At 49.8% G+C, this 23,056-nt stretch overlaps 1 protein-coding gene across 2 annotated transcripts in view; it reads left to right on the forward strand.

Annotated features, from left to right (window-relative positions):
- Window positions 1–863: 863 nt before the first annotated feature.
- Window positions 864–23,056, forward strand: part of C3 (complement C3) — a 36,274-nt gene continuing 14,081 nt past the window's right edge. For both annotated transcript variants that reach the window (XR_009600643.1, XM_027969774.3), the window contains exons 1-24: window positions 864–1,036; window positions 1,857–2,049; window positions 2,986–3,148; window positions 3,256–3,326; window positions 5,132–5,226; window positions 5,330–5,412; window positions 5,514–5,604; window positions 5,719–5,821; window positions 5,951–6,077; window positions 6,571–6,686; window positions 6,787–6,933; window positions 7,851–8,060; window positions 8,193–8,399; window positions 9,759–9,917; window positions 10,468–10,597; window positions 11,985–12,056; window positions 12,223–12,420; window positions 14,837–14,948; window positions 15,238–15,323; window positions 18,733–18,875; window positions 18,974–19,186; window positions 21,610–21,676; window positions 21,776–21,862; window positions 22,596–22,799. Coding sequence is in view for 1 of the 2 variants with exons in the window: in XM_027969774.3 (XP_027825575.2) it covers window positions 960–1,036; window positions 1,857–2,049; window positions 2,986–3,148; window positions 3,256–3,326; window positions 5,132–5,226; window positions 5,330–5,412; window positions 5,514–5,604; window positions 5,719–5,821; window positions 5,951–6,077; window positions 6,571–6,686; window positions 6,787–6,933; window positions 7,851–8,060; window positions 8,193–8,399; window positions 9,759–9,917; window positions 10,468–10,597; window positions 11,985–12,056; window positions 12,223–12,420; window positions 14,837–14,948; window positions 15,238–15,323; window positions 18,733–18,875; window positions 18,974–19,186; window positions 21,610–21,676; window positions 21,776–21,862; window positions 22,596–22,799 (3,154 nt within the window). In the remaining variant the exon portion in view is untranslated. The remainder of the gene's footprint in view (window positions 1,037–1,856; window positions 2,050–2,985; window positions 3,149–3,255; window positions 3,327–5,131; window positions 5,227–5,329; window positions 5,413–5,513; window positions 5,605–5,718; window positions 5,822–5,950; window positions 6,078–6,570; window positions 6,687–6,786; window positions 6,934–7,850; window positions 8,061–8,192; window positions 8,400–9,758; window positions 9,918–10,467; window positions 10,598–11,984; window positions 12,057–12,222; window positions 12,421–14,836; window positions 14,949–15,237; window positions 15,324–18,732; window positions 18,876–18,973; window positions 19,187–21,609; window positions 21,677–21,775; window positions 21,863–22,595; window positions 22,800–23,056) is intronic.

Below are 23,056 nucleotides of genomic sequence, written 5' to 3' on the forward strand. Positions count from 1 at the left end.
TTTAACAATAATAATATCCCGAGGATGTTTTTAAATTTATTTTTTAATTGGAGGATAATTGCTTTACAATGTTATGTTGGTTTCTGCCATACATAAACATGAATCAGCCATAGGTATACACATGTCCCATCCCTCTTGAACCTCCCTCCCCTAAGAAGGCGTTGATGTAACACAAAAGCTAGCCATGGGACTTTCCTCAATTATGACTTTTTAGCCACTCAGGCCTCTTGACGAGATTAGGTGAAGGGAATTCCAGGCTCTCCTTGCCCTAGAAAACATTCTCAGTTGGATAGTGAACTCCTACACATACTTCAAAGCCCAGCTGAAATGTCCCTTCCTCCAAGAAACCTTCCCTGACTCTCCAAGAAGCTGAGTCCTTCTCCAGTGGAGAAAACACTCCATGGGGCTAGGACCATTGATATTGGACTCTGTCCCCGGACCCAGCCCCATGCCAACATGGAAGATTCTGGAAGTGGGACATGAGATGCTAGCACAGAGATGGACTCACAGGAAGAGTCTGCTGAATAAATGCATGCTTAAAAGTAGACTGAGGGCCAGGCCCAGATATCTGGACTTGGGGGCGAAGGGTGGCTCTCTGCCGTCTGCTTTCATCTACTACCAAGTGGATGTAACCAGGAAAGGTCCCTGATCACCAGCTGGCCATGACCCGGAGGGAGGCCAGGGCAGGAGGTTGTTGTGACCCTGTAGCTGAAGAACATGGCCCCGGGTTACTTATGCCAGGCATGCTGGCACTACAGATTGAAAAACTTAGGAAACAGTATTGAGAAATCTGGGGCAGTCCCAGGGAGGGGGAAGGCCACAGGGAGTGAGGGCTGGTCAGGGGAGGGAGGAAGGCAGGAGCCAAATAAAAGGCAGCCTCCAGCAACCTCAGCTCATTCCCCTCCCCTGCCCTCTCCCTCTGTCCCTCCATCCCTCTGTCCCTCCACTGCCCCAGCACCATGCAGCCCACCTCAGGTCCCAGCCTGCTGCTGCTGCTGCTTCTAGCCAGTCTCCCCATGGCCTTGGGGAACCCCATGTGAGTAGTCACAGCCTGACCCCCAAAATAGGCTGCTTTGGAGACGAGAGTGTGCATTTGTGGTACAAGGCCCTGCGTGTGTAGGGCGTGCACGTGGAATGAGTGATTCTGCAGGAGAGGTGATTTGGCGTCCTGGACATTTGACCGTCACAGATTCTGGGAGTTTGTAGTTTCAGGTTTTAAGGGTTTAGAGACTTCGCGTGGGTGTATGTGGCTGAGGGAGTGGATCTGGGTCTGGGGTGCCACAGGTTTAGGGAGGAGTTTGGGATGGTCTTGGCTGTCCTGGTGGCTCAGCAGGTAAGGAATCTACTTGCAATGCAGGAGACACAGGAGACGCGGGTTTGATCCCTGGGTCAGGAAGATCCCCTGGAGGAGGGCACCAGCAACCCACTCTGGTATTCTTGCCTGGAGAATCCCATGAACAAAGGAGCCTGGCCGGCTACAGTCTAGAGGGCAGCAAAGAGTCGGGCACCATTGACACCACTTAGCACATAGCACACATGGTGTTCAGGGCTGGGTGTTTAGAGACTCGGGGTGTTTAAAGACTTTGGGATTAGAGCTCCCGGAATAAGCGGGTTCAGTGGTGAGTCTGGAAGTCTTGGAAGAGTTGGCACCTCTCATTTTGGTGTTCAGCAGTTGATGGGATGTGCAGCACCGCCCCTGCCTCCCACCCCCCCCCCCCGCCCCGCCCCCAGTTGTCTGCCGGTCACCGGATCCCCTGTGAGACCAGGGACTGGGGCAGAGTGCTCACCCTGGGGAAGGGCTGGCAGCTCGGGCTTCCGGGCATGACAGCTCCACGCCCCATGCTCCCTTCCGGCAGGTATTCCATGATCACCCCCAACATCCTGCGTCTGGAGAGCGAGGAGACTGTGGTGCTGGAGGCCCACGGAGGACAAGGGAATATTCAGGTCTCGGTCACTGTCCACGACTTCCCGGCCAAGAAACAAGTGCTGTCAAACGAAAACACCCAGCTGAACAGCAACAATGGCTACCTGAGCACCGTCACCATCAAGGTGGGCGCGCCAGGGAGCCCAGTCCTGCTGATGCCGCACCGGCTCTGAGAGTCCTCCACGGAGTCCTCCGAGAGCCCTTCCCCCTCTCTGAGCCCCACCCACACTGCCTGAGCCCCGCCCCTTCTGAGTCTCCCCCTGGGCCATCTGAGCCCTCCCTTTTCTGAGCCCCTCCCACTGCTTCATCCAGAGCTTTCTCTGAGCTGTCTCCACCTTCTCTTTTATTTTAAGTTAATTAATTTATTTTGATTGGGAGACAATTACTTTACAATATTGTGATGGTTTTTGCCATACATCAACATGAATCGGCCACGGGTATGCATGTGTCGCCCCCCCCCCCATCCTAAAAACCGCTTCCACATTGCTCCCCACCCTATCCCTCTGGGTTGTCCCAAAGCACTGGCTTTGGGTTCCCGGCTTTTAAATTTATACTGGAGGGTAATGTTGCAGTAATTTCAGGTGTGCAGTCAAGTGATTCAGTGATACATATGCATATACATATATATATATATTCTTTTCCAAATTCTTGCCTCATTTAGGCTGTTACGTAATATTGAGCAGAGGTCCCTGTGCTATACAGTAGCCCCTGGTCTCTCTCAAGTCCACCTCCTTCCAAGCTCTAGGATCTCTGAGCCCTTTCCCATTTCTGAGCCCCGGCCCTTCTAGCCCCTCCCTCTCTAAGCCCTCCTCTTCCTTCAGAAGCCCTTCCATCTGAGTCTTCTCTTTGAGTCCCTTCCCCTTCTGAGCCCTCCCTCCTCTGAGCCGCCTCTTGCTTCCCCTTCCCATGCCTCCCTCTGACCCCAAGCCCCTCTCTAACCCTCCCCCCATCTCAGTACCCCGTTACTCCCCAAATCTGGGCAAACCAGAATTGATGGGCAGGCTTTGTTGTGAAGAGGGCAGGTGGAGCAGACCCCTAATGATCTCTTGGTTCACTCCCAGATCCCGGCCAGCAAAGAGTTAAAATCAGACAAGGGGCACAAGTTCGTGATTGTTGTCGCGACCTTCGGGAATGTCCAGGTGGAGAAGGTGGTGCTGATCAGCCTTCAGAGCGGGTACCTCTTCATCCAGACGGACAAGACCATCTACACCCCAGGCTCCTCCGGTAAGGGGCAGGGAGGGGTGGCTGGAGAGGGTGGGATTGGGGAGGGGCAGGGCTGGAGGAGGGGCAGAGTCTCACCCAACTCTGTCTCTCTCTCTCCCACGCCTCAGTCCTCTATCGGGTCTTCACTGTTGACCACAAGCTGCTGCCCGTGGGCCAGACGGTTTTCATCAGCATCGAGGTACCAGCCAACCGGGGCCCCAGACCTACCCGGGGCTGAGACCAAGGGAGAGACAAAGAGATCGAGACAGAGAAAGAGCCACCGGCGGAGACCCAAAGTCAAAGAGAGGCATATAGAGAGGTCGGGAGAGGGGGCCGGGAGCCAGGGAGACCACGTGGCGCGATGCTTGCTTGCGCCTGAGGATTCTAGCTCCAGATAGACACCCGGTCACTGTGTGACTCTGGACAGGTCACTTGACCTTTCCGAGTCTGTTGCTTCATCCGAGGCTTGGGATGATGACAGACACTAATTCCCTAGTGCCGCCAGAGGGCGCCCGTGAGCACTTGAGTCAGGCCCTGCCCCCTCCCCAGCCCCCAGCCCTCCAGGCCTCCCACTTCGCTGAGAACAAAATTTCAAGTCCTCCCGCAGCCCACAGGACTCTGCAAGACCTACCCCATCCCCTCCCTGCCCTCGCTTCTTCCCTCTTCTCCTTGGCTCGCTCTGCACCAGCCGCACACCGGTCTCCTCAGGCACAGCCCTGCCCCGGGGACTTTGCGTGGGCTATTCCCCCTACCCAGGAAACCCTCTTCCTGGAAATTTCCGCACCGACCGCTCCCTCACCTCCTTCAAGTCTTCGTTCCCGTGTCCCAATTTTACAGTGAGATCTCACTGAGTGCCCTGTAAAACTGCAACACCCCCTCTCCTTCTGGCATCGTAAATTGGATCTATACATTTTATTAATTGCACCTTCCCCTAACCTCCACTGAACATAAATTCCAAATGGAGGGGAAGGGATTTTCTGTTGACAGCATGCTTGGCGGGTAGTGGGATAAATAAAAAGTTACTGGAAGGAGGGAGGGAAGGAGAGGGGAGAGAGAAGCAGGGAGAGACGGGAAGGGAACCATACATGTAGGGTGAAGGGAGAGAGAAGGCAGGAAGACTGGGGCATGTCCTCCTCTGGGGGTCTTCCTGAGTATTTCCTGAGATTACACAGAGCTAACAAGGGCCAGGTCCTGAGGGCTGTGAGCTGGCTTTAGAGATGAACAGGACACACATCTCCCCTAGAGGCACCGTGCTCAGCTCCCAGCAAATGTCACCCCGTACCAACAGAAGCATGTTATCCACAGTGACCCTAATTTCCAAGAGAAGCCAGAAAACTGGATTTCTGTGTGATGTCTCCTGATGGTTAACTGTTGGCAGTGCATGAAATCACATGTGTATGAGGTCGAGCCATGCAGCATTGCTATGTCAAACAGGCAAATGTGGGCAGTTATGTGTGGTATATGTATGTGCTAATCAAATGCTTAGCACAGGGTCCTGCATCACAATAGATGACACGTGCTGGTTATTATCATTTTTAACATCTGTTTATTAGGTTGTGTTGGATTGTAACTACGACATGTGGAATCTAGTTCCATGACCAGGGGTCGAGCGTGCAATCCCTGCATTGGAAGTGTGGAGTTTTAGCCACTGGGCCACCACCAGGGAAGTCCCAAATGCTAGTCATTATTTGTTTTTGGAGAGACACTGATCATCATCAGCTCTTGCCTATATTAACATGTCCCAAACCAGTGACATAGGGGTAATAATTATCTTTTTCTAGATATGCTCATTGAGCACAGAGAGGCTAAGTAACTTGCCCAAGGTCCCACAGCTTGTAATTGGCTCAGTGGGGATTTGAACCCAAGCTGACTGGCTCAGGGGCACGTTCTTCACCACTGCCCCTGTGGACCTAACACAGAGAGAATGTCCAGAGGTAGACAGGGAGGGGCGAGCCAAGAGGCAAAGCCTCATCTCTGAAGAGCCATTTCTCTGTCTCCCCACAGACTCCCGATGGCGTCCTTGTCAAGCGGGACTCCCTGTCTTCTCACAACCAGTTTGGCATCTTGGCCTTGTCCTGGAACATTCCAGAACTGGTGAAGTATGTCAGGTCCTCCAGGAGGGGGTTTGGGGCTCCCCTACCCCAGGAGAGGGAGTGGGGGGCTGCCAGGTGTGCCCAGATCACCAGCCTACCTTCCCCACAGCATGGGGGTGTGGAAGATCAAAGCCCACTATGAAGATTCTCCGCAGCAGGTCTTCTCCACTGAGTTTGAGGTGAAGGAATATGGTAAGAGGGCCAGGGAGCCGGGGCTAGGGGGTGGGGGGAGGGGGGAGTGCATCAGGCTGGGCCCAGTGCTGGTCCCCCACCAACATAATCTGTCCCCCCAGTGCTTCCCAGTTTTGAGGTCCAACTAGAGCCTGAAGAGAAATTCTACTACGTTGATGACCCAGATGGCCTGAAGATCAACATCATTGCCAGGTGAGGGGCAGGGGGAGGGGCCAAGTGCGGTGAGGGGCTTAACCGAGGCCAAAGCTAGTTTGGAGGAAGACTCATCTGCAGAAGCAAAAATGTGAGACTGTCCCTGCATCGCAGGTTCTTGTATGGGGAGCACGTGGACGGAACAGCTTTCGTCATCTTTGGGGTCCAGGATGGTGACCGGAGAATTTCATTGACTCACTCCCTCACCCGTGTTCCGGTACCTAACAGAGGCCCTGTCTGGTCTCCTCCACCCTGAACACCCTTCCTGTCTCCTGTCGTCTGAGCTCACCCCCTGGGCACTCCCCCCAGGTCTCCCCTCCACCATGAACCTTACTGTCTCCCCCAGATCAACGATGGTAATGGGGAGGCCATACTGAAACGTCAGGTTTTGCTGAATGGAGTACAGCCCTCCCGAGCTGATGCCCTGGTGGGCAAGTCCATATATGTGTCCGCCACCGTCATCTTGCAATCAGGTGAGGCCCAGTCTGGGGGCGGAGGCCCAGAATGAAAGGGGGATCCAGTCTGAGGGGGGACATGCAATCTGAGGGAGAAGGCCAAGAAGGAAGGGGGCAGGATCCAGTCTGACAAGGGAGGTCTCGTCTGAGAGAGGAAGCCCAGAATTAAGGGGCGGCGGTCCAGGCTGGCAGAGGAGGTCTAGCCTGAGGGAGGAGGTGCAGAATGAAGGGGGGCATCCAGTCTTACAGGGGAGACCTCGTCTGAGGGAGGAGGCCCAGAATGAAAGAGGGGTCCAATCTGACAGGGAAGAACCACTCTGAGGCATAAGACCCAGTGCAAGAGGGGAGACTCATTCTGAGGGTGGATGTTCAGAATGAAGGTGGAATTAGGTCGATGGGGGAGATAGTCTAAGGACAGAGGCCCAGTACGAAGGCAGAGTGCAGTCTGATGGGGGAAGCCTGGTCCTGAGGGGTGGCCCAGGAGCCCACCCTCATGGCTGGCCCCCCTCAGGCAGCGACATGGTGGAGGCGGAGCGCACCGGGATCCCCATTGTGACTTCCCCCTACCAGATCCATTTCACCAAGACCCCCAAGTTCTTCAAACCTGCCATGCCCTTCGACCTCATGGTGAGACCCTGGGCAGGACTGCACCCCTTGACACTGGTCCTGAGCACGATCACACCTCTGGGTCTGCCTAAATGCCCTCCACCTGCCCCTGTACCCACAGGTGTACGTGACGAACCCTGATGGCTCCCCTGCCCGCCACATCCCAGTGGTGACCCAGGGCAGCAATGTGCAGTCCTTGACCCAGGATGATGGCGTGGCCAAGCTAAGCATCAACACACAGAACAAACGGGATCCCCTGACCATCACCGTGAGTTCTGGGCCAGCCTCAGGGGACTTAATTTTGTAGAGTGGGGTCCTAACTTATGCACAAAAGGATCCTGTCCTGGGCATAGAGTAGGTTTCTTTCATTTGCATAAAGGGATGTGCCATCCACAGACATGTTTTCATTTGCATAAAAGGGCTCTCTTTATGTTTTCATTTATTTGACTGAAGTAGAATTGACTTACAATGTTGTGTTAATTACTGCTGTACAGCACAATGATTCAGTTAGGCATATACATATGTACGTTCTTTTTCATAGTTTTTTCCATAATGGTTTATCACAGGATATTGAATAGAGCTCCCTGTGCTGTGCTGTAGGGCCTTGGTTATCCATTCTGTATGTAATAGTTTGCACGCACAGATGTGTTTCCATCTGCACAGCAGGGTCCTACCTTCTAGATGTCTTCTGCCCAGATGCCTTTTTATTTTAAATTATTTATTTATTCATTTTATTTATTCATCGGTGGCACCGGGTCTTCGTTGCTGTTTGCCAGCTTCTCTAGTTGTGGTGCTTGGATTTGTCACTGAGGTGGCTTCTCTCTGTTGCAGACCACAGGCTCTAGGGTGCATAGGCTCAATAGTTGTGACACACAGGCTTTTGCTCCACAGCCTGTGTAATCTTCCCAGACCAGGGATCGGACCCATGTTCCCTGCATTGGCAGGCAGATTCTTATCCACTGTGCCATCAAGGAAGTCCCTGCCTAGACATCTTCTATGCACACTTGTGATGGCATTGGGCCCACCTGGATCATTCGGTTTCTTCCCCATCTCCTTAATATCCTTAACCTAATCTCATCTGCAAAGTCTTTCTCCTCACATAAAATGCCTAGTCTCAGGGGTATGGATTTAGATGTCTCTGGGGAGGGCAGGTGGGCATCATGGCGTCTGTCTTTCCCTGACCAGGTACGCACAAAGAAGGACAATATCCCCGAGGGGCGACAGGCCACCAGGACCATGCAGGCCCTACCCTACAACACCCAGGGGAACTCCAATAACTACCTGCACCTCTCTGTGCCCCGCGTGGAGCTCAAGCCTGGGGAGACTCTCAACGTCAACTTCCACCTGCGCACGGACCCTGACCAGCAAGCCAAGATCCGCTACTACACCTACATGGTCCGTGGCTTTCTAGAACTCCCAGCATCCCTGGGAGCCCTCATCCATCCCAGATTCCACCCTTCCCCAACCCTGACTCCCACCCATTCTCCCGCTCACCTTCCTGATCCTTATACCGAACTGTTCCCCCAGATCATGAACAAGGGGAAGCTCTTGAAGGTGGGACGCCAGGAGCGAGAGCCCGGCCAGGACCTGGTGGTGTTGCCCTTGACCATCACATCAGACTTCATCCCTTCCTTCCGCCTGGTGGCCTATTACACGCTGAGCAATGCCAATGGCCAGAGGGAGGTGGTGGCCGACTCTGTGTGGGTGGATGTCAAGGACTCGTGTATGGGCACGGTAAGCTCCCTGGCACCTCTCTGTGCCCATCTGGGGACCCTCCGCCTGGCTGTCCCTCTCCCTGTCATATGCCTCTGGCTCTGTCTCTCTCCAGCCTTACGAGTCCATGCCTCTCCCCCATTTCAGAGTACCTGCCCCTCCTCCTTTCCCATCTCATTCTTCCGTCTCTTTCAGCCTCAGTTTCTTCATCTTTTTTTTTCTTCATATGGACCATTTTTTAAAGTCTTTAGTGAGTTTGTTACAATACTACTTCTATTTTATGCTTTTGGTTTTTTGGCTGGGAGGCAGGTGGGATCTTAGCACCCCAACCAGGGATCGAACCTGTACTCCCTGAATTGGAAGGCAAAGTCCTAACCACTGGACCACCAGGGAAGTTCCCTTAGCTTCTTTTTCTCCCAGTTTTATTGAAATGTAATTTACACACAGTACTAAGTTTAAGGTGTAGAGCATGATTTAACCGAGGTACATCATAAGTGATCACCACAATAAGTTGAGTGAATACCGATCATCTCGTAGAGATATGAGATTAAAGAAATAGAAAAAAAATCTTTCCCCTTGTGGTGAGAATTCAGGGTTTCCTCTAATGACCTTCCTATATAATGGCGCAGCAGGGTTAAGTACATGTATTTATTATATTGTACATTACACCCCTGGTACTTATAGCTGAAAGTTTGTTTTTAACCACCTTCACTCAGTTCCCCCTCCCTTTACCACACATCTGATCTCTTTTTCTATGAGTATGTTTGTTTGAAGTAGAATTGACCTGTGGTCATGGTTACTCGCTAAGTCATGTCCAACTCTTTGAAATCCCATGGACTGTAGTCTGCCGGGCTCCTCTGTACATGGGATTTCCCAGGCAAGAGTACTGGAGTGGGTTGTCATTTCCTTCTCCAGGGGATCTTCCCAACCCAGGGATCAAACCTGGGTCTCCTGCATTGCAGGTGGATTCTTTACCGACTGAGCTACAGGGAAGTGCCTAATTGACCTATGCCACTATGTTAGTTCCTGGCGTACGACATTTCTACAATCCGAATATCAGTATGTGATTCGATATTTCTGTGTTTCAAAATGCTCACCATGATGAGTCCTGTTAGTAACCACGTGTCACCATACAAAGATCCTATGTGGTGACTATCTTCTTCACACTGTGTATTTGATCCCTATGACTCATTTATTTCGTAAGTGGAGGCTTGCACTCAGTGTCTGCCTTGCTCCTGGTTTTCTCTCTTTTCTGCCTGATGCCAGTTTGGCTTGCTTCTTCCCCTCCCCTTTCAGTCCACCTCAAGACCTCCTCTGTCTTGGGCTTCTTGGGGTCTTACAGGGCTGACTTCCCCCTCCAACCTGCTTCCCCTCCCATAGCTGGTGGTGAAAAATGGTGGGAAGGAAGAGAAACACCATCGACCCGGGCAACAGATAACCCTGAAGATCGAGGCTAACCAGGGGTCCCGAGTGGGGCTGGTGGCCGTGGACAAGGGCGTGTTTGTGCTGAATAAGAAGAACAAATTGACCCAGAGTAAGGTATGCCCCAGAGTCGCTGAGGTTGGTTCAGAGATGGCATTGGGTTGAGGTGGGAATGCTGCTTGTTGTCGTTCAGTCACTCAGTCCTGTCCAACTCTTTTTCAACCCCATGGACTGTAGCCCACCAGGCTTCTCTGTGCATGGCATTTCCCAGGCAAGAATGCTGGAGTGGGTTGCCATTTCCTTCTCCAGGGGACCTTCCCCACCCAGGGATGGGACCTGTGTCTCCTGCATTGGCAGGCAGATCCTTTACCACTGAGCCACCTGGGAATGGTGATGGAGCGGAGCAGATGGGCTGAGCATAGAGGTCTGAATGGATGTAGACACGGGGATGGGTTGAAGTCAAGCTGAGGAAGAGAATGTGGGTGGACAAAGGTCCACGTTGAAGATGGTGCTGGGAATGGATGCAGTCCAGAGTCCAACTCTGGATTGTCCATCGTGGCCTGCCAGCTTGTGGAGCAGGATAAGGATGGGTGGGGTGGGGCTGGATGGACAAGTTGGCCAGAGGGTGGTGGCACTTCTGACCCTCCGCCTCCACTCCACCCCGCAGATCTGGGACGTGGTGGAGAAAGCGGACATTGGCTGTACCCCAGGCAGTGGAAGAGACTATGCCGGCGTCTTCACGGATGCAGGACTCACCTTCAAGACAAGCCAGGGCCTGGAGACCCAGCAGAGGTCAGGTGAGGATGCGGGGAGAGGCAGGGCTGGTGAGAGCAGGGCCTCCATCCCCCAGATACTGAGAGCAGGCTAAGGGTGGGGCTCTGGGGTGCAGGTTGGGGTGTTAAAGTCTTGCCTCCACCACCATCTCTCAAATCACTTCTTTCTGAGCCTCAGTATGGGCTGCAATAACACTCCAACATCACGGTGGCGGTGGGGGTGGGGGTAGGGGGAGGCGGCAGTAGGGAGGAAACCAAGGATACATCAATCAGTCAGTCAGTTCAGTTGCTCACTCATGTCTGACTCTTTGCAACCCCATGAATTGCAGCACGCCAGGCCTCCCTGTCCACCACCAACTCCTGGAGTTTACCTAAACCCATGTCCATCGAGTTGGTGATGCCATCCAGCCATCTCATTGTCTGTCATCCCCTTCTCCTCCTGCCCCCAATCCCTCCAAGCATCAGGGTCTTTTCCAAGGAGTCAACTCTTCACATGAGGTGGCCAAAGTATTGGAGTTTCAGCCTCAGCATCAGTCCTTCCAATGAACACCCAGGACTGATCTCCTTTAGGATGGACTGGTTGGATCTCCTTGCAGTCCAAGGGACTCTCAAGAGTCTTCTCCAACACCACAGTTCAAAAGCATCAATTCTTCGGCACTCACCTTTCTTCACAGTCCAACTCTCGAATCCATACATGACCACAGGAAAACCATAGCCTTGACTAGACAGACCTTTGTTGGCAAAGTAATGGCTCTGCTTTTGAATATGGTATCTCGGTTAGTCATAACTTTCCTTCCAAGGAGTAAGCGTCTTTTAATTTCATGGCTGCAATCAACATCTGCAGTGATTTTGGAGCCCAAAAAGATAAAGTCTGATACTGTTTCCACTGTTCCCCCATCTATTTGCCATGAAGTGATGGGACCAGATGCCATGATCTTAGTTTTCTGAATGTTGAGCTTAAGCCAACTTTCTCACTCTCATCTTTCACTTTCATCAGGAGGCTTTTTAGTTCCTCTTCACTTTCTGCCATAAGGGTGGTGTCATCTGCATATCTGAGGTTACTGATATTTTTCCTGGCAATCTTGATTCCAGCTTGTGCTTCCTCCAGCCCAGTGTTTCTCATGATGTACTCTGCATAGAAGTTAAATAAGCAGGGTGACAGTATATAGCCTTGACATACTCCTTTTCCTCTTCGGAACCAATGTGTTGTTCCATGTCCAGTTCTAACTGTTGCTTCCTGACCTGCATACAGGTTTCTCAAGGGGCAGGTCAGGTGGTCTGGTATTCCCATCTCTTTCAGAATTTTCCACAGTTTATTGTTACCCACACAGTCAAAGGCTTTGGCATAGTCAATAAAGCAGAAACATAGTAGGTGCCTAACCCATCTGGTTCCCCTTCCACCTGCCTTTAGATCCGCAGTGCCCAAAACCAGCCGCCCGCCGACGCCGCTCAGTGCAGCTCATGGAGAAGAGGATGGATAAAGGTGTGCGCCCTCCGCTGGTTCCCACCCCTTCTGGATCCCAGCTAGAGAGGGAAGGGGAGGGTCTGACCGTGGGGAAGTTCTCCCTGGGCTGTGTCCTGAGTGCCTGCTGCTTCGAGGCCGCAGCTGAGGCCGCGCGGGACGTGGGGGGGATTCTGTGTTCCCATAGTGGGTCAGTACAGCGGCGATCTGCGCAAGTGCTGCGAAGACGGCATGCGGGACAACCCCATGAAGTTCCCGTGCCAGCGCCGGGCCCAGTTCATCCTGCAGGGCGACGCGTGCGTCAAGGCCTTCCTGGACTGCTGCGAGTACATCGCTCGGCTGCGGCAGCAGCACAGCCGCGACGGCGCCCTGGAGCTGGCCAGGAGTGAGTCCCGGGGAGGCCGGGCCTGTCCGAGGTGGGAGGAGGAGCCAACCGTTCAAGGAGCGGGGAGTCCAGTCCTAGGGGGAGCAGGTGCCTGTCTGAAGGAAGAAGAGGTCCCTATCCAGCGAGCCCCAGGTGGGGAGGAGGCCTGTCCGCAGAGGGAGGAAGGCGTGCCTGTCTGAGGGAGGAGGAGATCTCCAGTGGGGGAAGGAGATCCCTGTCTGAGAGGGAAGGACGTCCTGTCTGAGGGGGATGCGGGTCTGTCGTAGGTGGAAGAAAGTGCCTGCCTGAGGGAAGGCGGACCTAGCCTAGTGGAGAAGACTCCTCTCCTGAGGGCAAGGAAATTTCCTGCCTGGCTGGATTAGCCTGGCCCTGGCCCCAGACACTCTGAAGTTTGACTTTGCCAGTGCCCAGGACACCCCTCCCTCCCACGGTCTGAGGGAACGTTCTAGAAGATAGAGCTGGTCACACTAGTTGCCAGTAGGAAGACATGAGATGGGTTATAAGCTTGCCTTTACCAAAGAAAACTAATTCATGTTGCCTTCTGAAGAGACCTGCTCAACCTTTGCCCAGTCAATGTTCAATCATTCAGTCATCCATTCGGTTCTGGATAGGACATGTACACAGTCAAAATTCTACATCTCAGGCCACATCAATCTTAAGCAAACCCAGGGCTTCTCTTAGAAGCCCCCTTTAAGCAAAATCAGAGTGATCTCACCACAAAGTGGCCTTTACAGAACTGACAAGAGTCTCCACTGCCATCTGTTGAGAGACAGAGGAGCCCGGTGTGGCCTGATCCCACCATTATTCAATTTTTTACATTTTTGGTTATGCCATGTGGCATGCAGAATCTTAGTTCCCTGATCAGGGATTGAACCTGTGCCCCCTGCAGTGGAACTTCAGGACCTTCACCACTGGACCACCAGGGAAGTCCCTCTCCTTTTCTTTTTGTTTTTTAAAACATCTTTTAATATGTCTTAATTAGAGGACTTCTGTGCCAGAATGGGCTTTGTTGAAACTGAATTATCTGCAGAACCTCTCAAAAGCAGCCATTGCCAAAGTCAAATATTTCTGAATTCCTTTCGCTGGAAAACTAGCAACCCCTTCAACCCTCTACCCCACCAAAAACATAGTGATTCCCAACATACATGAGCACAGAGCTCGACCTTCAGTCTCTTTGCAAATTACAATGACTAGGCATGCTACTCTCTGCTCCAGTGACCCAAGACTTTTCTTTTGCAAAGAAGAAATTTAGACAATGTGTGCATGATTTACACACACATGGATGACTTTTTTTCCCCCTAGCATTGTGTCATTTCTTTAGCCAACTGGGGACGATACAGAGGGTTGATTAAGAGTTAGTATCCCAAAGGCACTTTGATAGATTATTCCAGAGTATTGGGCTTCCCTTGTGGCTCAGCTGATCTGCCTCCAATGCAGGAGACCTGGGTTCCATCCCGGGGTTGGGAAGATCCCTTGGAGAAGGGAAGGGCTACCCACTCCAGTATTCTGGCCTGGAGAATTCCATGGACTGTATAGTCCATGGGGTCGCAAAGAGCCGGACATGACTGAGTGACTTTCACTTTCTTCACTTTTATGGGTGGATTTAAGTATCTATGGAATCCCACCTACTCTGTGGTTAGGCAGAAAAGTGAAAGTGTTAATCACTGAGTGACTCTTTGTGACTCCATGGCTGTAGCCCACCAGGCTCCTCTGTCTATGGGATTTCCCAGGCAAGAATACTGGAGTAGGGAGCCATTTCCTCCTGCAGGGGATCTTCCCAACCCAGGGACTGAACCTGAAACTCCTGCATTGACAGGCAGATTCTTTACAATCTGAACCACCAGGGAAGCCCCAAAACCAAATTAAAATCTGTTCATCATTTTTTGAAGAAAGCTCAGCCAGAATTTAACTCTATTCTAGCCCAGCTTTGTGTACTTGCTGATGGGGTCAAGATGACTTTTAAAAGCCACTGTCTCTTTGGCAGTCTCCATCAAGTCCAGGGAATCTCTCAGCTAGCCCCATTGTTTTCAGGATAGACTTAACCATCACATGGTTAACATAACACAGCAGGCTTGGACCAATGATGCCTTTAGAGGCTCATTCATGCAAATGTTTTCATTCCCTTGAAAATCAAAGAAGGGGAAAAAACAAATCAACTCAATGCAGTGTGGCTTATTTTCACCTTTATACCAACATGACTGTAAAATATGACATGTAATTTTTATTATGGAGAAAGGAGCCTCTAGGGGCAAATGTGCCTAGGATCCCTGGAAGTGATCATGTGACCTTGGGCGTGCCCATGTTAGGAATCCCTTTAGGGGATTATAAAGATAAATATCTAAAAGGGACAGTGGAAGGAGCAGGAGGGGGGATTCAGTCTGTTTTAACCACCACCACCCCCAACCCCCACCCACAGGTGACCTGGAGGATGAAATAATCCCAGAAGAGGACATCATTTCCCGAAGCCAATTCCCCGAGAGCTGGTTGTGGACCATTATTGACGACTTTAAACAAGCAGACAAAAATGGGTAAGGCTGGGATGGCCCCCCTTCAACCCATCCCCAGGCCAGCTTCTATGATCACCCTAGACTGGACACTGCATTTGCATGCACCTCACCCCCTTCTTGCGTGGAATCGTGGAAGCACACAACCCAGCCTAGAAAAATCGAGTTGGGGCTACCTAAGTGTACCCACCTCCAGCCCCCTTCCAACCCTGTCCCTTGTGGCCCCTCCCTACTTGGTCTCCCCTTGCACCCTGCTAGATGTCTTCTCCTAATCCTCAACCCCCGCCCCCACCCCCATTTCTCCCTGGACCAGAATCTCCACGAAGCTCATGAACGTGTTTTTGAAAGACTCCATCACCACTTGGGAGATTCTGGCCGTGAGCTTGTCGGACAAGAAAGGTGAGAGAGGATGGTGGTCCGGTCCTCGGAGGCCGGGACCCCAGATCCCCTGAGCATTTTCTCATTCCATCCTGACAGATCTTTTGTTTCTGTTGGCTGACACTTTGCCCTGTTACTAGAGAGGGATTAGAGTGCAGAATGTGAGTGACATCATGACTTGGTAAATAGACTTTATTTTTAGTGCAGTTTTAGTTCAGAGCAAAATTGAGAGGCTGGTGCAGAGACTTCCTATGTACCATTTTCCCGACCACATACACAGCCTCCCTCACCATCAGCATTGTAACAACTGATGGACACATCATTATATCTTTGCTAGTTCTTAGCTGACATTACGGAGAAGGCAATGGCAACCCACTCCAGTACTTTTGCCTGGAGAATCCCATGGACAGAGGAGCCTGGTAGGCTATAGTGCATGGGGTCGCACAGATTTGGACACGACTGATGCGACTTAGCAGCAGCAGCAGATGACATTAGGGCTCACTCTCGGTGTCTTAATGTTTCTGTGGGTTTGGACAAATGTATAAAAACACACAGGCTTCCCAGGTGGTGCAGTGCTAAAGAATCTGCCTGCCAAAGCAGGAGATGCAAGAAAGGCAGGTTCAATTCCTGGATCAGGAAGATCCTCTGGAGTAAGAAATGGAAACTCACTCCAGTATTCTTGCCTGGAAAATTTCATGGATGGGCTACAGTCCACAGGGTCGTAAAGATTTGGACACGACTGAGCGATTGAGCACACACTTGCATAAAGACTTATATTCACCATATCATATAGAATTATTTGCTATGTGATATATTATTCTATAATATCATATAGAATAATTTGCAACAAGAACTTGGTAGGGGTGATGTTGCCATGATAGTGAGTAAAGCAATTAAAAGAGGAAGCGGGATGAAGTGAGTGATTAAAACATCAGTGGGCAGGCTGTGAAACACAACACAAAGGGGTATGCACACCCTCCCCCTGCCACTGCCACCAAGGGCTGCGTGTGAGACCCTGACAAACCCTAGTCAAGTATGAATGGTTTAGAGCTGGTCTGGGAGTGGGGCAAGGAAAGTGAGGCACTGACTTTGAATGCAAAATTAAGTGGGTGCCAAAAACTCAGTCATCAAGATAAATTGTATTTTCATGCAATAGTTTTCTTAGAAATCAAAATGAATGCCAAAAAAAAAAAATCCAGGAAGTACAAAATACCTAGATTTTAAATAAAGACCAGCACCATGTTGAGCCCTGTTGGAGCTTGAGGCCAAAGGAAAGACGTGGTTCACATACATATTTTCTGTCCATTTTAAAGGTTATTTTTTTTCCCCCAGATCATTAAAGTAGTTGAAAAACTATTAAAAACACTAAAAAAAAAAAGATGTATTAAAACTCACAGCATTAAGTGTATTTCATTTATACCACACCCAGTTACTCTAGTATAAGTTTATTTAGTTATAATTTATCATAAATTATACTTCAGTGTCATTTTACTTTCCTGGTTTCAAGACTTTTAAAATCTGCTTCTTTGCTTGTCTTGCTTTTCATGGAAGGAATTGTGATTTTCTGACAATTTCTCTTGACCAAGTGATGACGGCAGATGAAATCATATACGCAAGGCACATAGTTTTCCTTCTGCCTGGGACTGCAAAGCCACTCAGCACAGTTCTAGTTTGGGGTCCCCATCCCTGTTTCAAATCAGGGCATCTTCATATTTGCCTGTTGTACATTTCTGTATACCAAGGTTGTGTCTGAGGTTTCCTTTACCTAAAAATTGTTCCTGCAGCTTGAAAAAATAAATGTTAAAAACTACCGTTAGACCCTTGCCCCTTAAGCATGGTCCCTGGACTATTTGCAATCTGCTAAAGGAGCTTTACCTCAGAGTTTGTTAGCCATTCAGTATCTTATTTTTTTTTAACTTTTTAATTTTATATTGAAGTACAGCCGATGAATAGTGTTGTGACAGTTTCAGGTGGGCAGTGAAGAGACTCAGCCATACATATCCATGTATCCATTCTCCCCCAAATTCCCCTGCCATCCAGACTGCCACATAACATTGAACAGAGTTCCCTGGGCTAGACAGGAGGTCCTTATTTGTCATCCATTTAAAATACAGCAGTATGTATAAGACATTTAGGATTCCCTATGACTCAGTCAGTAAAGAAGCTGCCTGCAATGCAGGAGACCTGGGTTTGATCCCTGGGTTGGGAATATCTCCTGGAGAAGGAAATGGCAACCCACTCCAGTATTCTCGTCTGGAGAATTCCATGGATAGAGGAGGCTGGCGGGCTACAGTCCAGAGTGTTGCAAAGAGTCAGACATGACTGAAGCAACTTAGCATGCATGCAACCAATAGAACTTGAAAATTTTAGACTTAAGAGCTCTTATGGGATAAAGAGGGAGTATCGTTAAAAGCGGGGCACTTCCCAAGCCCAAGTCCCTGAGTCCAAATCCCACATCTTTCTCTGGGCAGCTGTGTGGCCTTAATCAAGTTACTCAGCCTCTTGATGCTCATCCATAAAATGGGCACAACTGAAAGAGTAACTATGCAAAGTGCTGGGATTTTTATAATTGTTATAATAGTACCGGACACATTGTACATGTTCAGTGAGTGTGAACTATTATTTTTATTATTGGAGTTGAGCATATTTTAGGGGTCAAAGAGTAAGTGCCTTTTGGAGATGTATAGATGCCTCCTTAAATGACACAAATCAGGTATCAGAAGTCAATTCTTTTTTAAAAGGTATTTCTTTTTATTTATTTATTTGATTGCACTGGCTTTTAGCTGTGTCATGTGAGATCTAGTTCCTTGACCAGGGATCAAACCTGGGCCCCCTGCATTGGAAACCAGAGTCTCAGCCACTGGACCACCAGGGAAGTGCCTTTTTAAAAATTGAATTATGGTTGATTCACAGCGTTGTGTCAGTTTCTGGCTTAGTCATTTCTTTTTAAGAGATTTTCTTTTTGCCCACACCATGCGACTTGCAGGATCTTAGTTCCTTGACCAGGGATCAAACCTCCCCAACCCCCCGCCCCCGCCACGGTGTTCCATCTATGTGTGTGTGTGTGCTTAGTAGCTCAGTCATGTCCAACTCTGAGACCCCGTGGACTGGAGCCCGCCAGGCTCCTCTGTCCACAGGATTTCCCAGGCAAGAATCCTGGAGTGGGTTGCCATTCCCTTCTCCAAGGGAATCTTCCTGACCCAGAGAGCAAACCCAGGTCCCCTGTGATGCAGGCAGAGTCTTTCCGATCTGAGCCACCAGGAAAGCCCCATATTATGTCTATGGGCTTCTGCAAAGACCTTGGGATAGCTCCCGCGGTCAAGTGTAAGCACTGAGACATTGGCAGGGGCAAGAACTTGGACCCAGTCCACCCTGCCCAGTCCCCTGACCCCACTCCTGACACTCTGCGTTCTGTTTCCACTCCGGGCAGGGATCTGTGTGGCTGACCCCTATGAGGTCACTGTGATGCAGGATTTCTTTATCGACCTGCGTCTCCCCTACTCGGTGGTGCGCAATGAGCAAGTGGAGATCCGAGCGGTCCTCTACAACTACCGGGAGGCCGAAAATCTCAAGGTGCGTACCTGGTGCAACAGAAGCATGGATGGAGCGGGGACTTGAGGGAGCCAGTCTGTGGCATGTTCTCCTGACCCCACACGCTCTCTCCCTGGCAGGTGAGGGTGGAATTGCTCTACAATCCAGCCTTCTGTAGCCTGGCCACTGCCAAGAAGCGCCACCAGCAGACTATAACGATCCCAGCCAGGTCCTCAGTGGCGGTGCCTTACGTCATTGTGCCCCTGAAGGTCGGCCTCCATGAGGTGGAGGTCAAGGCTGCCGTCTACAACCACTTCATCAGTGATGGTGTCAAGAAGACCCTGAAGGTCGTGGTGAGTCCTTGGAGTACCTGCTGTCCCTTGTCCTTCAGGAGAGGCTCCAGTTCTCCCTGTGTTGTGAACCCAACTTGGAGACCCAGGCACACCATAGGAGATTCAGGAGTTCTGGAAGTTTGGAAGGAGGGCCAGGATTAGGGTGAGGCAAGTGAGGCATTATTCTTGGGCACAGAATTTTTAGCAGACACCCAAAAACTTAGAGATCAATAATATTTTTTCATTAAAATATATTTTAATATCAAATATGACATCTTGTAACATTTTAGCACAGGGGTTTTCTTCTGACTTTAAAGATCTTGGGGACAGTTCCTTGGTGGTCTGGTGATTAGGACTCAGTATTTTCACTGCTGTGGCCCTGGATTTGACCCCTGGTCATGGAACTAAGATATGATAAGCTACACAGCACAGCCAAATAAATAAATAAAATTTTAAAATCTTGAGAAAATATATTTCACAGAGCAAATATTGCAAAAGAATAATATACAATTGCAAGAACTAGGACACTTCTTTTGTACCTATGATTCTTACCCTTAAAATATGCATTCGCACACAACAAAAAAGAAGATCCATGGGAAAAATAACTCAACCCAGAAAAAAAGAAATATGCATTAGCAGTCATATTTTTGTTGAACATTTTCAAAGACAAAATCATCAACGAAAATGAAAGGATTTTAGCATCTTTCATAAATACTTTAAAGCAAAACATAAGATCATAAACAAGATCAAAAATATTTTAATGCAATATTTTAAGAAATCAAAATCCATTCCAAAAACCCCTGCAATATACAGAATATCAAAATTTTAGAGACAAATTTGATGGTATCAAACTATGTCATATTGACGCCTAAAGCAAAAGAAAACTGAGTTGGGCCTGTGTATATTTTTTATTGGTTATTTTTTCCCAAAAAACATTACAGTAGTTGAAAAAAATACTGAAACATTCAAAACCAAATGTATCAAAACTGACAGTAAGATTTCACATTGAAATGTTTTATTTATACCCAAATCATAACTTATTATAATTTTTCTTTCCTGGCTTTAATGGAAGCAAACATATTTTTTCAGCTACTTTAATGTTCTGGAATAAATCTAATCATTAAAACAATATATTTTAAAAATTACATGAAAGTGTGTCTAGATAGGTGCACACAGTTTTCCTCTTGCTGTGAATTTCAATATGATTCAACACAGGCACTGGTGGGAAGAAACCAGTAGTGTGCTGGAGCCTGTGATACCCAGCTCCCTAGATCCAGTATGTCTACCACTTCCCAAGTCTGCACTCACTCATGGTGGTAGCTTGGAATCCATCATGGTGGAGAAATCTACACCAAGGAAATTGGCAGCACTGCTGATCAAGAGCTTTTCTTCCTAGAGAGCTGGATGCCACATACTGATGAATACAGCATAGGCAGGAACTCAGTCTGCAAAGGCAAAGATGGGAATCATTCCAGGCAAACGGAGAATGGGTTCTGTGAAGGCAAAAGCACCCACTGTCCTCCAGGGAGGCTTATGTGCATATACACGAGAGCTTGTGTTGGGCCTTTGACTCTAATTAAGATGCCCCTATTTTAACTGGGCGCTTACTGTCTGCTAGGCACTGTGTTAAGTAGTTATGTACATTCTTTCATCTATTTTTTCTCTTTCCTGTAATATTTATTCTTGTTTACTCGCTCAAATTTTTTCTTTTACTTTTAAATTATTTGTTTTAAAATTTTTATTTTATTTAGCCCATTAGGAGGCGTTGTTTTCAAAACAGACTCTGGAGCCAGACTATTACGTTCAAACGCAAATTCTGTTCTACTTGCTTTGTGACCTGGGGCAAGTTACTTTGCCTGTCTGTTCCTCAGTTCCCCCATCTTTAATGTTTATTTATTTGGCTTAGTTGTGGCCCAGGGATCTTCTTCTCTAGTTGTGGCATATGGGCTCAGTAGTTGCAGCACGGGGGCTTGGTTGCCCCATGGTATGTGGGATCTTAGCTCCTTTACCAGGGATCAAACCCAGGTACCCTGCACTGCAAGGCAGATTATTAACCACTGGACCATGAGGAAGTCCCTGCCCCATCTGTAAAATGGGAGTGATAAAAGCGGTACCCATTCCAGTGGGTTGTTGTGAAGATTAAATGAATTAACCACAGGAGAGCAATCATCTAGGCACATAGAAAGATTTCTAAAGGTCTTGTTACTTCTTTGTTAATTTATAATTATATTATGAACTTGCACAACAATAGGCATGAGGTAGATGTTTATATTACCTCCTTATAAGGAAGGAAGATGAGGCACAGAGAGGTTAAGTAACTGACCTCAGTCACACAGCTAAGATCTCCGGTGGAGGCCCTCATGCCTTATGCTACAGTAATCCCCAGAATATGACTGACTGTCTGTCTTGTTCATGCAACTCCCCCTGCCCCTAACACCATCCAGCCAGAAGGAATAAGAGTCAACAAAACTGTGGCCATTCGCACACTGAATCCAGAATATCTGGGTCAAGGTGAGTCAGCCACGGGAGAGGGAGTGAGGCATGGGTGGTGGTGATGAGGAGGGGGTGGGAGGGAGCTGGTGCCATCGGTGTCTCCCATTCACCTGGCAGATGGGGTGCAGCGAGAGGAAGTCCCAGCTGCAGATCTTAGTGATCAAGTCCCAGACACAGAGTCAGAGACCAAGATCCTCCTGCAAGGTGAGATGCCCTTGGACCCCAACCCCAGGAGACCCAGAACAGTGTTGGGAGGAGAGTCATGACCCGAGAGTCGGGAGCCCACTTCAATCTGCTCTCACCCCAGGGATATTTAACCACTGGTCTCCTGCCTCCTCTTCAGCTAGAACCCCTCCTCAAACCACTTCATAGAAGGCTCCAGGCAGTAAACAGCTCCAGTTCAGCAAACAGCTTTTGCTGATAAAGAGGTTTACATGAGCAATATAGTTCAAGACCAGAAATTCCAGATCTAATTGTCTCGGGTGGAGAACTGGGGCAAGACGGAGCTAGAAAGGCACCTTGCATCTTGACAGCTGTGAAGTTTGGGAAGGAGACCCTGGTTTCCTCATCTGTGATAGGAGCGAATAATAGTATTGATATCTAAGGGTTGTTGAGAGGATTAAATGAAATACTATATGGTATTCTCCTAGAACAGAGCCTGGGGAATAGCGTGAAGCCTGATGAAAGTATTCATGACTGTTATTACCGCTGGTGGAACCAGAGGAGCCAGGGCCCAGAGTTCCCCTGTGAAGCACAAGCCCACCCCCACCCTCACCCCCCAACAAATGCAAAACCCCCTCCAGCCATTCAGCCATGAAGCATCTCCATCATTCACATGCCCCAAGCCGTCCTTGACCCCTTTGGCCCTAGCTGGTCAGAGCCTGAAAAGTCTGGAAGCAGCCGTGGACTTGAGTGCCATCCTCCTGCCGGGTTGCAGGGACTCCGGTGGCCGAAATGGCGGAGGACGCCATCGACGGAGAGCGGCTGAAGCACCTTATCCAAACCCCCTCGGGCTGTGGGGAGCAGAACATGATTGGTATGACGCCCACGGTCATCGCCGTGCACTACTTGGACAGCACCGAGCAGTGGGAGAAGTTCGGCATGGAGAAGCGGCAGGAGGCCCTGGAGCTCATCAGAAAGGGTGCACGTCCTACCGGTCCCTCTGAGCCTGCTCCACCCCTGAGCCCGCCCCTCTGAGCCCACTTCATCCCTGAGACACGCCCCTCTGTCCTTGCTCCGCCCCTGAGACCCGCCCCTCTGTCCTTGCTCCGCCCCTGAGCCCCGCCCCACTGAGCCGGCTTCATCTCTTAGCCCCCTCCACTCCTGAGACCCCGCCACTCTCGGGGTCCCGCCCCTCCTCTGAGATTGCCCCCTCGTCCTTCTCTGAACCCCTCTCTG

This window comes from Ovis aries, chromosome 5 (assembly GCF_016772045.2).
Source record: "Ovis aries strain OAR_USU_Benz2616 breed Rambouillet chromosome 5, ARS-UI_Ramb_v3.0, whole genome shotgun sequence".
NCBI lineage: Eukaryota > Metazoa > Chordata > Mammalia > Artiodactyla > Bovidae > Ovis > Ovis aries.